Source organism: Bombus impatiens, unplaced genomic scaffold, assembly GCF_000188095.3.
Source record: "Bombus impatiens unplaced genomic scaffold, BIMP_2.2 scf_0235, whole genome shotgun sequence".
In the NCBI taxonomy this organism is placed as follows: Eukaryota; Metazoa; Arthropoda; class Insecta; order Hymenoptera; family Apidae; genus Bombus; species Bombus impatiens.
Window position 1 is genome coordinate 70122 of NT_176654.1, and position 13752 is coordinate 83873.

Here is a 13752-nt window from a genome sequence, read left to right on the forward strand (position 1 = left end):
CGTCCCCTCCCCTCAGCCCGCCGTTTCTCTTTCTTTGTCTGTTCCCGTGGTTCGTCTCACACCGTCGACTGACTCGTCGAATCGTCGTCTTCTTCTTTCTCTTCGTTCCTCGGGCGACTCTTTCGATCTCGTGCACGCCACGCACGCCACGACTGAACACTCGCGACCACCGGTACTCACACTCTCGCGAAACTGAATTTTCCTCCACTGATTAGATAAAAACCGACGGACTCGGCGAGCGTCAACGACAGACGCGCTCGCTCGACACCGTGACACGGGAAAGCTGAGAAAACGTACTCACCGAATTCGGCCTACCAACGATTCTCTCGCGTCCGCATGCTCATGCAGGCGCCACCTACTGGAGCACGTGGCACACTACTGGCGCCACTGAACCGCGCCAATGTTTGAAACGGGCAAATTTGTTTGCCGTGATGCTTCATGCATGTGATTAACTTGTAAACGTTTGTGCGTTTCTGGAAAGTTTGAAAGTGTACAAATATCCAGAAATATGTATGTATGTATGTACGTTAAGTATCCAATCTTCATTTATACGCATTATATCGTGATTAATTATAGGAAATCCTCAAATGTTCGTGTCCATATTTCTTTCGTAGTAATAGAAAAGACTTCGATTTCTATATTGAAAATGATTCCAATTTTGATGATTCCGTAATAAAAAAAATTAAACGAACGTAAGGCAATATATGACAGCGATTAAATACATGAAATATATGTATATTAATAGTATCGTTAACATATTTGTGTGACGATTACGCAATAAATAATTTTTGCGAATAAGGTATATACAGTTGAGTAATTATGCTAATCAATGCGAATACATACATATACGCATAATTTATTTAAAATCATCGTTACTTGGTAGTGTAGAAAAGTGGCATTTACCGACTGAGTCAAGCTAAAAGTATTCTACGGAAGAAGCGAAAAGTTGTTGGACGAAATCCCGATAGGTGTCCACGGCATATATCGCAATTATTTACGAAACAATTTTAATCACATCTATGCTATTAATTACATTAATTACATAACTCCTTGATAAAAAGTTACCTGATAATAAAGATAAACTTTTTACTCTAGTCTCTAGAAATCATCGGTCAACCGCGTGTCAAACGTTCCAACTTAACCAAAACTACAGAATACAATGTGCTAGCGTTTCTTATATACCCGAAAATTATTCTTATTCAATGACAAATCGTCTGACCGTGCATTTTCTCCGAAACCTGTCTAATAGAATTCCGCGAATGCTACGCAATCTGTTAAATATTCGACTAAAATGAATTTCCCCCGATGGAAATGAAATTTTCTAGCAAAACCAACGATCCGATTGAAACAAATGCGTTCATCTCACTCAAAACAACGTTTGGCACATTCCTCGCGAAGCATCTCTATACCGTTGTTCCACTTTTCCCCGAGGGAGGTGTTTCCACACGTGGAAATAACTGCCCAATTAGTCAGCGTTCCCATAAAGCTCGCAGAAAGCTCGACGTGCCGCGACGCAGACGCATCAATTTTCCCGGGACTGCGATTATGCGTTCAGCTACCTCTAGCACGTGGTTACACGCAGAGATCGGAAAATTAACGATGGTCGGTGAACAGTCGTGAATCGCTTTGGAAATAAATCGCGTGTACGAGTAAATTTCGCTGAAAATTGACGATTCTTCGGCCGTTCGACGATGAACATCGTGATCCACGAAGACGACGTCCGCGTCGAGGCGTTAGCGCACGGCCAAGCCGGCTCGGCGCCAAAATCAGCTCGCCAGTCGTGCTTTCCGGTCGGTGTTTTATAAATACTGCAGACAGTCGAAGAGTGCAGCGTACACGGGAGTCGCTGTAAAATCACGAATCCCGGCAGGCACGTTTACGGTTAGAGCAGCAGAAAGAACCGAACTCGAGTTTCGTGTTTCAAAAGAGACAAAAGATTCCGGGCTGTTTCGATGAGATTTCGGCACATTATGAAGTTGTTCGTGAAGAAATAAGTGCGTGGTAGTGGTGCTGGTGACATTTTCACGGATTAATTGTAGCCCGGGTTGGCCGAGCGAATTCTTGGAACGAAGTGCCAAAAGTGCGAATGAACGCGAATGAGTGCGAATGAGCACGAATGAGTGCGAATAAGGGCGAGTGTGTGGTCGAAAGTTGGGAAAGAAGCATTTGGCGAAGCATATTATTCGGTCGGGGAAAGTGATAACCGAGCTATGCTCAGAGAAAGTGCGATAAGAGGCGGAGAAGTGATTGCTTAGGCGCCAGTTGGACCTTTTGTCGAAGATTACTCGTCGTTTGATATTTTCTTCTACCTGGACTTTTTGGTATTTTCTTCTACCTGGACTTTTCGGTGTTTTTTCCTCTACCCGGATCTCTTGGCATTTCTTAGGTATGGGGCTAAGTATTCGAATCTATTTCTAATATTAATGAAAAACGATTATGTTCATACTAAAAGACAAGAAATTAGTAAATTACCTGAAAATTAAGGAAAATTATCGAATTATTAATCTCTTTCGTATCGGAGATATCAATTGTATTTCATTATAAATTACATTGACAAGCCAGCTATTTACTATTCGTAAATGTTATTTTAGGCGATAATACGCTTTTCTGCCTTGTCCTAATTACTTTGTTCCGACATTTATTAAGATAACCAATCTCATAAACTCATCTCCTTCCCATATATACAGGTATACACCTACGCCACGTATACAGTTGTCATTTTTAACTGACGATTGTTTACACTTAATAAGAAATAGAATCGACGTAAATACTAGCGAAAGAGTTTTATATCCGATGAATATACGGCCGATATAGTTAACGTAATTTGGCCGAGGACGAGCGATCCCGTGTGTATCGGAGGTTTGCGGGATTTCGTTGTGCTTCAACTTGCGCAACAATTATCGCGACTCGGAAATATAAGATCTTAAATCCTTCGTTAGAGAAGGAGTATCCCCTACCTGCGTGAAATCATAAACAGGAACAACTTATTCGAGCGAATAATACATAGCTATGAATTATAACCTGGAATCTGAGACGCTATTTCTGTCCTAGGCACGTGTACTTTGCTCTAACAACGATCTTTTCCGAACACCGCCGTTATTCCCTTCCTTAATTTTTCTTTCAACGTGAAAACCTCATCTAAACTACGCTGATCGTCATTTATCGATCAATTAATTCAATTTTTTTCCAAATATCAAGTTGATTAGAAAGCTTTTATTCCTCTCAAAGCTGAAAGATGATTAGTTAAATCAGGACAATCCGACAAAGATAATTCGGACAAACAACGAAGAAAAGCCGAAATTGGCGGACAGAAAGATTCGAAACACATCGCCTACGAACTTTTTCAAATTTCGCTACGCTACCTGATATTTCCAATCTCACTGAAAGTCGCTAGACCCAGTGAAAGGTAGCCAGAATCAAGTTCGATGCGTCTAATATCTCTTCGCGCGATATCGTCTACCTTCGAGTCGCATTTTCACGTCCTTCGACGCTCTGCTTCGCCCCGCGTTATTTTTCTCTGCCGCATCGATACCTTTTTTTTCTCATCTCCGCGTCGGCATGAATGTTTCATGGTCTGAATACGCCGCTCCTGTATCGCGAAAACGCGTTCTCCATCGGAAGTAGCTGAACATCAAACGACGCGAGCTCGATTCTTTTCACGATTTCTGAACGCGATACGCCCGCGTTCAGAGTAAGTACATATCTTTTTCCTTCGAGACGAAGTGGCAGGCGAACCTTCCCCAACGCAAGGCGTCATTCACCAAACTTTTTTTTACTCCCTCCGCATTTTTCTTTCCCTCTCTGCTTCTGCATCGCCGTTTCTCTTTCTCTTCTCATTCACGAGGAGGCCGTGCCACTTACGAGCTTTGTAACTCCGTGAAAACGCGTCGTTACCCTGCACGGCCGCACAAAGGGCGCATTATCTAAAACTTGCGCTTTCGCTTTGCGGCTACGCGGAAGTACGTGATCGCGGTTTAAGTGGCTTTTGGCAAACTTTCCCCTACCACTTCGCCAGCACTTTGGCCCACGCTTTAATTCTCAACAGGATCTTGTTGTTACAAAATGCCGCTAGACTGTACGGAGCTTCTAATTCGAAGCCGTTTGCGTAACGTTCGCGAATCATAATAGGAGCTAATCGGACAAATTATCGCAACTTCTTTAAAGAATCATGGCGAATGAGAATTGCAATCTTGTTTACTTGATTTTCTTCGTCGCACGACGAAGGTAATGTGATAAATGTCTCGGGAATTTGCAACTTTCTTTTAGAAATTTGCGAACTATGTAAATAGTTACAGTATCATGTGGCGTCATTTGCAATTCTAAATTAACGCTTTAACGAGCGGCCACGCCAATTGGCGATGTGGCGAAATAATCATATTGCAATGTGTAAACTCGTATTATAGATACTTTGAATAATATGCGATTTACGGAATTTCAAGTAAATAACGAAGAAATATACCTCGTAATATATGTATATATAGATATACACATACCTTTATATCTGCATATTGGTAAAGATATAATTTCAACAAAACCTCGTATAAAATTTTTCTACAAAATTTTTAAACGGAATGTTAAATCAGTTTCGACGAATCCTATATCGTAATTTTCTATTCTCGCGTTATACACCCTTCCCGCTAGTTCTATACTTTTACTTGAATTTATGGCTGTGATCACCCTTTCCCAATACATAATCAGCCTACACACGTTCACAATACGAGGTGAAAACGCAATCCTCCCTGGTACAATTCAAGTAACCAATACACGTCTCGCCCATCCATCACTGGACATGATCGAGAGCTTGCGGCTGAAAAGATAGAAAAAATAAAAACCGAATGCGAAGTATGCAACAAACCACTGCATCAAGTGTTTTAAAACACAACGCTCGTAAAAACCATTCATCGTGATTTTTATCGCGTTGTCGAAGTAGCGATACTTCATATCCACGTGATCCTTCTCGTTTTGTTATAGAACGATGCGTAAGATTAATTCGAGCCATCTCGACGCGCATAAATTATGCTCGTAATTTAATTATTCCTGTACAAATTTAAATAGAATAATTATCGTTGAAGTCAACGGTATGTCCGAATATTAGCGCCATATCTACCATTCGAACTCCATAATTCTATCAATGTAGTCGTCGACAACGAAAGAACCATCCATTACCAAATAAACAACACAACCTTCAATTTCAATCGTTTCAGTCGTAAGATCCATCGACTTCGCGACAGGATCGAAGATTGATCGACGTAAAGGCCAAGACCAACGGACCAACATGTGACGAAAAGGAGCGTTCAGCGTGAGACGAGAGAATGTAAATCTCGCGATATCTGCGTCGATCACAGGGGACAGTTAAACGCAACTTTTGGCTCGAATTCGAGTTCGTGGCGCACGATTGACGACCGTCCGTCAGAATGAGCTTAATGAAGAAGGCCATTGGCGGATCCATTCACAGGATACGAGAGTTCGAGCTGGAGAAGGTAACTCGATTGGCGAATCAAATCTTCCTCGTGATACGAGCAACCCCCTTTTTACCCCTTTTTCACCTCTTTCCTTCGTTTGCGCGTTCGTTTCGGCGCGTTCGTTTCGATCGGTCCACCAGCCCTTTTGATACTCTTTTCAGGTAATATGATTTTTCGATCGACCAGATTGAACGAAGCTGTTGGTCTAATCGAAAGGGAAGGATGGACACGACGAACGTAAATTTAGAGTGCCATGGATGAACCGATTACTCGAGCTTTTACCGACTTTTCTCTGATTGCCAGTATATTGCAATCCAATTTAATTATTAATCTCTTGTCTCTGATTTTATAATATTTATCGCGGAGATCACGGAAATTACTTTTATTATTAGATCGTAATATACGGCATATTCCGTTCAAATTGAAATCAAATCATATTCGTTGAAGTTAAAAAATTAAAATCATATATGAAAGAAATCCATTTAAAATAACCTACAGGGGTAATAATATTTCCAGAAATGAAAACTAAGGGAATTTATGAGGGAATTTATACAGTGAAATCGTACGTTACAACTCGATGCAAGTGTTTTCGCTTGCTTTGAAATTCTGCGCACAACGTTCGAGATAAATTCTTCAGTTCTCGAATATCTAGTAAAATTTCACATCTAATTGAGAAATTGACTGATGTATTTAAACGCTAGAACTATTATAGAATTATCGAAAACGCGCAGATGCTTTTGGCAAGTTCAATGTTGGACTTTCGATAAGATAAAAACGTTATAGATTGTATATATTCTGCATATTTCTTACATGTTTCGTAATATCGATAAACTCCATAGACTCCATAAATGCTCTTTATAACACATCGACTCGATGTATCCCAATAGCAGCTGAAAATAAGAGGCTCGAAATAAGAGGCACAAAAAGCTCGATACAATCCATCAACAAAGCTTTCTTCGTTCCTCTGACTTTTATTTCTCCTATAAAACACTTAAATAAAGAAGTTGGCATTCGACTCTACTTATGGACCAACGCGAGAACACTCTTTGACTTTTTTCCTTAACCGAACATCAAACAAAAGCGAACATTCTTAGCCACGATCTTCGCCTGCCGATGAGTCACGAATGGAACGAACAGGCTCCAAAACAACAGCTGCGATCATAACCTCAAATAACGCCAACAAATCGTTCGATAGGTCAAAAAGATCATCGAGATTAAGTGGCATTAACAATCATAACTCACGCGTTCCCACTCATTCATTGTTTGTCGAGATCCAGAAATAGTAGCTTGCATGCGCAATATTTATACAACCGTGTAAAAGTATTTGGACACCTGGCGCAACTTTTAACATATTTTCAAAGATCGAAGAACGTCCCTTTGCCGCGAATTCTTTTTCCCCTGTCTTATCTGGGACCAGACGTTCCGTTAAATTTAAACTATAAGAAAGAATATATGTGGCCACATCACTCGACAGTTCGACATTTGTGAGTGATGAAACATTTCGAATGTAGTTAGAAGAACACATTTCTAAGATAGATAGATCGATCAGATACAATTAAAGTCACTAGAGTTAGATGTCTCCGCAGAACCAACGTCCATCCAGCATCGACGTTCTCGCTCTTTTACTTATACCAATTGAAGTTTAGGTCTTGATGAGATTTCAAAATATTTCATACACTCCCACTCCCCCTTACATACAGAATATATTCATAAATAATTTCGTTACGTAAAATGTTTCATAATATATTCATAATACATATGCAAATATTTATACAAGGTAGTGAACCTCGAAACGAAGCAAACGCGGACTCATCCGTTTTCTGGCACTAAACCAACTTTCTCGCTCAATGCCCACTTTACGATAGTGCGCGACGCGATTGTAACCTTTAACACCTCGACGAGTCTTGCGAACAGCCTGTCTGCGGCTGTTGGAGAGTAATAAACCGACACCGTTTTCATTGTTACGGAGGTTTGTGGCAAATCGTGTTTCTGCCAGGGTCTTTCTCTAACTTTGGGAAATCGGAGTATCCAGCAAACACCGACGACACTGCATCGTGGTGAAGTCTATGACTCTGTTGGCGCTTGCCTCTAAAGTTACCGGGTGAATATGTGTCGCCGTGAATGAGACAACTTCTTTTTTAGGTTTTTGGAACACGTTTCGTGTAAGTTATACGGAGTTTGAGTTCACGAGAATTACGACGTTAGCTCGATTTCTTGTAGCTTCTCGGCTTTTGTAACGTGGAAATGGTAGACGATGACAGATGATGTGTTCGTTTTAAAGAAATAAGTTTCAAACAAAGACTGGGTCTCGAATGAAAATGTTTTACGAACGTACGTGTGTATAACGTATACGCAGACAGGTACACACCTGAATAAAAATCTTCGAATATTATTATTTTCGTTCCAAAACTGAAAAATGTCGAGTAATCGCTAAAATACACGTACGAAGAAAAATTATTTAACTCTATATTACAATGAAATTGTAAATGTAACGATCGTTTTAGTAAAAAAAAATATATATAGATTTCATAATCTACGATCTAAATTCTACATCGGTGTTGAAATTTTTCCCACAAAAATATTACTGGCAATAAATAAAGAAAAGAAAATTATTCATCCGATCCGATCCTTATCAGTGACTTTAGTTTTAGTAATTTACGACCGCATTACGATTTCCCGTAGTTCGACGTTTACAACGTATCGCACTAAATTATGCAACTTCATGGATCCACGAGCAGTTTCTGGTCAGTGTAAAAGGAATCCTCTACTTCCAAGAGGTATCTTCCGACGTTCGAAAACGATATCCATCGATCTTATAGCAGAATTAAGTCGCGTTCCGAAATAGAAATAGACTTCTCTCGCGTTCCTCTTTAATTCCGACCGACTCGAAGAAAATCCACGCAAAGCTAGAGACGCTGCTAGCCATTATTAATAAATGTCCTATCGTACAAGATAATTCTTTACTTGCAAACATCTCGTGTTTCAATGAATCAATTAATTACCAGATAATTATCAAATCAATTACACCTTGTATTAAACATCTGGTTAAAGATTTGCCAAGATGAGAGCAAACTTGAAATAGAAATTCAAGGATCATGGCAAGGTTACGATATCTTAACAATGTTCTCGATATATCGAGCTATGGATAGCATTTTAACATCGATCGATAATATTTTCGTTAGCAGCACCTGTACCACAAACAGCAGCTGTTCTACGTCTTCATAAAATTCATCATTCGCCTATCTCTCGTTCGAAGTAACAACACCTGAATTTGATGAATTTTTGCCGAACAGGTGAATTTGATCGACGAGTTTGATATTCTACAAATTGTTGGAGAAGGATGGTTCGGCAAGATCCTGCTAACCGAGCACCGAAGCACCCAGACCGAAATGGTACTGAAGGCGCTGCCAAAGGCGTACACCGGCATCTCGGACTTCTTTCGCGAGTTCCATTATGGACTGCACCTGGCCGCGCACAGGAACATCATCACCACCTACGATGTGGCCTTCGAGACCGCTGGCTTCTACGTTTTCAGCCAGGAGTACGCTCCTCTTGGTGAGTGTTCCTTTTACGCCATGCACGTGAATGTCGTTTATCGATCGACTTGCATCGTGCTTTCCAAGATTTTTCTTCGCTTAAGGAATTTCGAGCAAAGATGATAAAAACAATAAAAAGCAGCAAAAAAAAAAAAAAAGAAAAATGTGTAATTCGAAGAATATTGCGAGAAACTTTACAAGTAAAATTTTTATGCTTCCAGATATGAATTCTTTCCACCGAGCAAATATTTTTAATATTCGGTTATATCGGTGTCATCTATGCGTTTCTTATGCAAATTTAATTGTCCAACGAGAAGCAAAATTTGTCCACCTTTCCACTCGGCTCTTTGCTCCTTTTATTACCATAAAATAAAATATTCGATGTTCGTAATAACAATGATCCATCCATACAGTTGGAGTAGAACAAATAAATTTGGGTCACTTTTCCATTAAAACTCTTAAACGAGGGATGGCATCAAACGTCTAACCGTGTATAGCTTCTACCTAATAGTCTTTGACGACTTTACGAATGTGGATTTATAACGGTGTGGGATGGCCATTGCGCCATGCATGTATGATTAACGCCTTAAAAATGTTGTTCTCGGGGGCTGTGGGAGCTCAGATGTGTGGGATAATGGAATATTCGACGCGGAGGAATCTCGATAGATGCAGGAAAAAAGGGAATAAAGGCCAGCACAGACGTCGAGATGATAAATTGGTGCTCTTTGAAATTTTAATTTGCTGTTTGCTGAGTAATCGCTGCTGATGCATACTACCTATTCCACACAGAGTATGGAAGTTCTATCGTTAATACTGGCTGCAAATTGTTTACCATATTCCGTAGAAATTTGGAACCATTTACCGATCGACCTAACCAACCCAACCAATTTAACTCCAACCTAGCCTCAATCATAGGAGAAAAACACGGTTGTGAAAATTGTTTTGCTGCAAGCAGTACTTTGTTTCTTCGGGATTCTTATTTTCGCTCTCCTTTGATTCCATTTTCGAAATAAGCCTCCTTCCTCGCGTTTTTCAGATATTTCGAGTCGTACAAATTTGAAATACTCGAATAAGAAACATCTATTTTCGTACAATAAAGAAGCTTGATATTTCTACATTTCCCATAAAATTACGATATTACACCGTATACGACCCATCGTTTCAGGAGATTTAACGTCCAACGTAACGGAGACTGGGCTCGGCGAGCTTCACGCGAAAAGGGTAGTCAGACAATTGGCTGCAGCGGTGCATCATATTCACAGTCGCGAGTTGGTGCACCGTGACATCAAGCTGGACAATATTCTCGTGTTCAGGAGCGATTTCTCGCGGATCAAACTGTGCGACTTCGGCGAGACCAGAAGGGTGAACACGGTGGTGCGTCGGCACAACGAGTGGCTGCCATACTCGCCACCCGAGGTACTGCAGATCGACACTGACGAGACGTACAAGTAATTATACGATTGACCATTATTAGCAATTATCGCGGTTATTTTTCATTTTTGGGATTACCATAAATTTGATGCAAACAACGATTGTCCTACTTTTAAAACAGAAACACGTATGTGATAGAAACCGAATACTGTTATAAAATTACACCCACGATAGTATAAACATAATTTCTATTGACGAATTAAATTAGGATTCGATTAAGGATTGAATTTATGATAGAAACAAGATCGAATAGATATTAAATCTAGTCGACGTTAAACTTTCGATTTAACAACGTGCTCAAACGATAAACACCTTTTGGGAAGTAGTGTATTGAAATTGATTCGAGAATCGTGGCCAGAAGAAATATTTGGGTTAACATTTATACGGGAGAACATGATCTCGTTGTTGACGTAATCTGTTCTGTTTTGTTTAAACGTTTGATCGATCGACGATGCGGAAAGCGTATTTTCTATGTAACTTTTATTCTTTTTGCAACATCTTTTTATTGTTTCGGAAGATGATGAATGAATCGCTATATCGCGTGGGTATGTTATATTTCATGATATCAATAACAGGGTTTCGTTCATTTTATATCGTTGACAAGAGAAAATTTATAGCTCTTTCAAACCTAATTCAAAAATATATTTGTATAATATTTTATAACAATTTCCAATATTTACAGCCATTAATCTTCCGAAAGATTTATCTGATTTATTACAAATTTATAAACGTTCTATCGGATAGTTTCGCATTGAATTTTAGTAAGGAAAGGTTTGATCGTTTGGAGCTGGTTAAAATCGCGATCATGAATGAGAAAATATGCACGCGTACGCGTGCAGCTTATTTACGTTTGACGTTTTCAGAGCTCTCACGTCGCACGATGTCTGGCAGTTCGGCATTGTCCTATTTGTCTGTCTGACCGGATGCTTACCGTGGCAGAAAGCGGCGTTGGACGACCCGCGTTACACCAGATATCAAAACTGGCACAACGCGACGCTCAACATAGCCAAGAAACCGAAATTATTTCAGCTGATCAGCTCACGAGCGCAAAGGTCAGTTTCTTCGAGAGAACCAGGCGCCGGCAAATGTTTAATCATATTTGAAGATTTCTATCTAACAATTTGATCGCTTTCAAGCATTTAATATCTGTCAAAAATTAACGCAAGACGTTTAATTTAAGTAATTAAATCATTTAAATTAAATAATCGAATAATCGAACAATTTTACTAACACAATGAAACTGATAAACTTCTATTTTCGTAAGAAATTATTTACATCGAGGGAAATTTTGAAATTTACATTTTTATGAAATAATCTTTAAAGTATCGAAATTTCGAGCTTTTTAGTTCAATAATAATTATTCGTACGTCGAGAAATTCTACTTGCATCTACATGGTACAATTTCAATTCTAACGAACAGAAAGTTCAATCTGGCATATAGTAACCCGACTACAGAGAGTATAGAAAGAAAAATATAAGTCGATGCATACCGAAATCGTTCGTTAAACGCGTGGGGAGGAGAGTTCATAAAAAGGGTGGCGTTTTCAGAATCGATTCAGCGCGTTAAAACAAGCAAAAGGATTCACTGTACGACAGATTATATTCTGAGGTCGCGCAAAGAGTAATACCGAGAAATGTTTCCATTTTAGCTTTGGTTTGTTTTCGAAACAAGCACGAGTACGACTGAAAGCAAGTCAGCAACCCCCGAGTTAAATGGTTTATTGTCTCTGAGTGAACGGAATCATTAAACGTAGCGATATGACGAAATCTTATTCGTAGACCAAATTACAATCTATAGAAATTACAAAACTCGTTATATATTCTATTAAAATAGAAGACTTCTCACAGAATATTAGAATAGAAGACTTCTCACAGAAGTTAGAAGTCTTGCTTTTTGTCCTTGCACGATACTCGAGAATGCTCGTAATATACGATACAAATGTCAGTTTCAAATTTTCTTTTGTTCACCGATCTACCTTCGTCAATTTATTCTAAAACTTGTACCAACGTTTTACTCGTCTATCAAACTCCTAATTTCTTTTCATCGATTCTTCTCGCTGTTACGAAGGATGTTCAAACGATTGCTGGACCCTAAAGCCGAGAAGCGTCCCGTTAGCGTGTTGGAGATAAACAAATACCTGGAGGACAGGTGGTTAGCGAAACTCGGCGCGGAGAAGGCTATGAACGGTAACGATCGATCCGAATTAAAGACCTCCTCTTCCTCTCGTTTTCCTATCCACCTCGTTGATTCGACGTTTGTACAGGTGGCGCCGACGAGAGGGACGAGCTCTGCCCGTCCATGTACAGCTTCCACAGCTCTCTCGAGGAGAAGAATCAACTGCTTCACACTCTGACCACGTACGGGATCGAGACCACGGTGGACAGAGCTAAGAAGAAGGACCGAATCAGAGAATGGATTCAAGCGAGCGCTATAGTCGAAGAGTACGAGGAAGACGAGTCGGATCTGAACGAGGACATTCGTATCTACGAGGATGAAGACGAAGAACCGAGCTCGATGAAAGGCAGACACTTTCCGGAGACTCGTCCAGTGGTAAAGAACGAACCTAAGAGACATAGAAATAGAACGCACGCATCGTCAGCTAGAAAGAGACAGCCTATCAAAAGACAGCCAACCGAAAGGAAGATTCCGTTTGCACCTCAAGTAGCCGAGGAACGAAAAACCATCGCCCGATTCGCCAGTTTCCCCAACGGCGATCCTAACCTCGCGGTCCATGCCAATGGAATAAACGGCAACGCGATACTTCCTCTCGCGTTACCTCTGAAAACCGAATCCAACATGGAGGATCAGAAGCCACTGGCGAACGATCGAATTAATAATTCACCAGTGAGCAGTTTGAACGCTTCTCAGGACGAGACTCTTGCAACGAGTAGTGGCAATGGGTTCAAATCTAATTTACCCGAGGGAACTCCCGAACTGGCAAACCCCTCGCAAGATTTCCAGGATCGAACCTCGCGGGTAGACTTGGTCGGTAATGGAAGTTTGCCGAGGAGCCCGCAGATCCCTGCTAGGAGGCATCGTTCGCAAACCGCCCCGTTTCCGGCCTCGCCGGTGTCGAACGGAAACGAAGCAGAGTCTGCGAGAAGAACGCAATCGGCCACTGTATTGGCTGGTTCGACGCAGCCAGACAGATCCAACATGGCGATCGGTCGACCGGTGGAGAGGTCAAGTGTACCGGTAGCGAACGGCCAATCGTCGATGGCTCGGGGCGAGAGCTCGACCCCGAGAGCGGAGCATCGATCCCCGACGCAATCAATGTCTCGAGTAGAGAATGCACCGGTGGTAATGCTGCCTATGGCAGCGG

General features: G+C 40.8%; 1 protein-coding gene across 2 annotated transcripts in view; it reads left to right on the plus strand.

The window, feature by feature from the left end:
- The first annotated feature begins 1552 nt into the window (after nucleotides 1-1552).
- Nucleotides 1553-13752, plus strand: part of LOC100744321 — a 15650-nt gene continuing 3450 nt past the window's right edge. For both annotated transcript variants that reach the window (XR_001102185.3, XM_012384137.3), the window contains exons 1-7: nucleotides 1553-2386; nucleotides 5205-5480; nucleotides 8756-9017; nucleotides 10164-10446; nucleotides 11293-11481; nucleotides 12498-12616; nucleotides 12694-13743. Coding sequence is in view for 1 of the 2 variants with exons in the window: in XM_012384137.3 (XP_012239560.1) it covers nucleotides 5415-5480; nucleotides 8756-9017; nucleotides 10164-10446; nucleotides 11293-11481; nucleotides 12498-12616; nucleotides 12694-13743 (1969 nt within the window). In the remaining variant the exon portion in view is untranslated. The remainder of the gene's footprint in view (nucleotides 2387-5204; nucleotides 5481-8755; nucleotides 9018-10163; nucleotides 10447-11292; nucleotides 11482-12497; nucleotides 12617-12693; nucleotides 13744-13752) is intronic.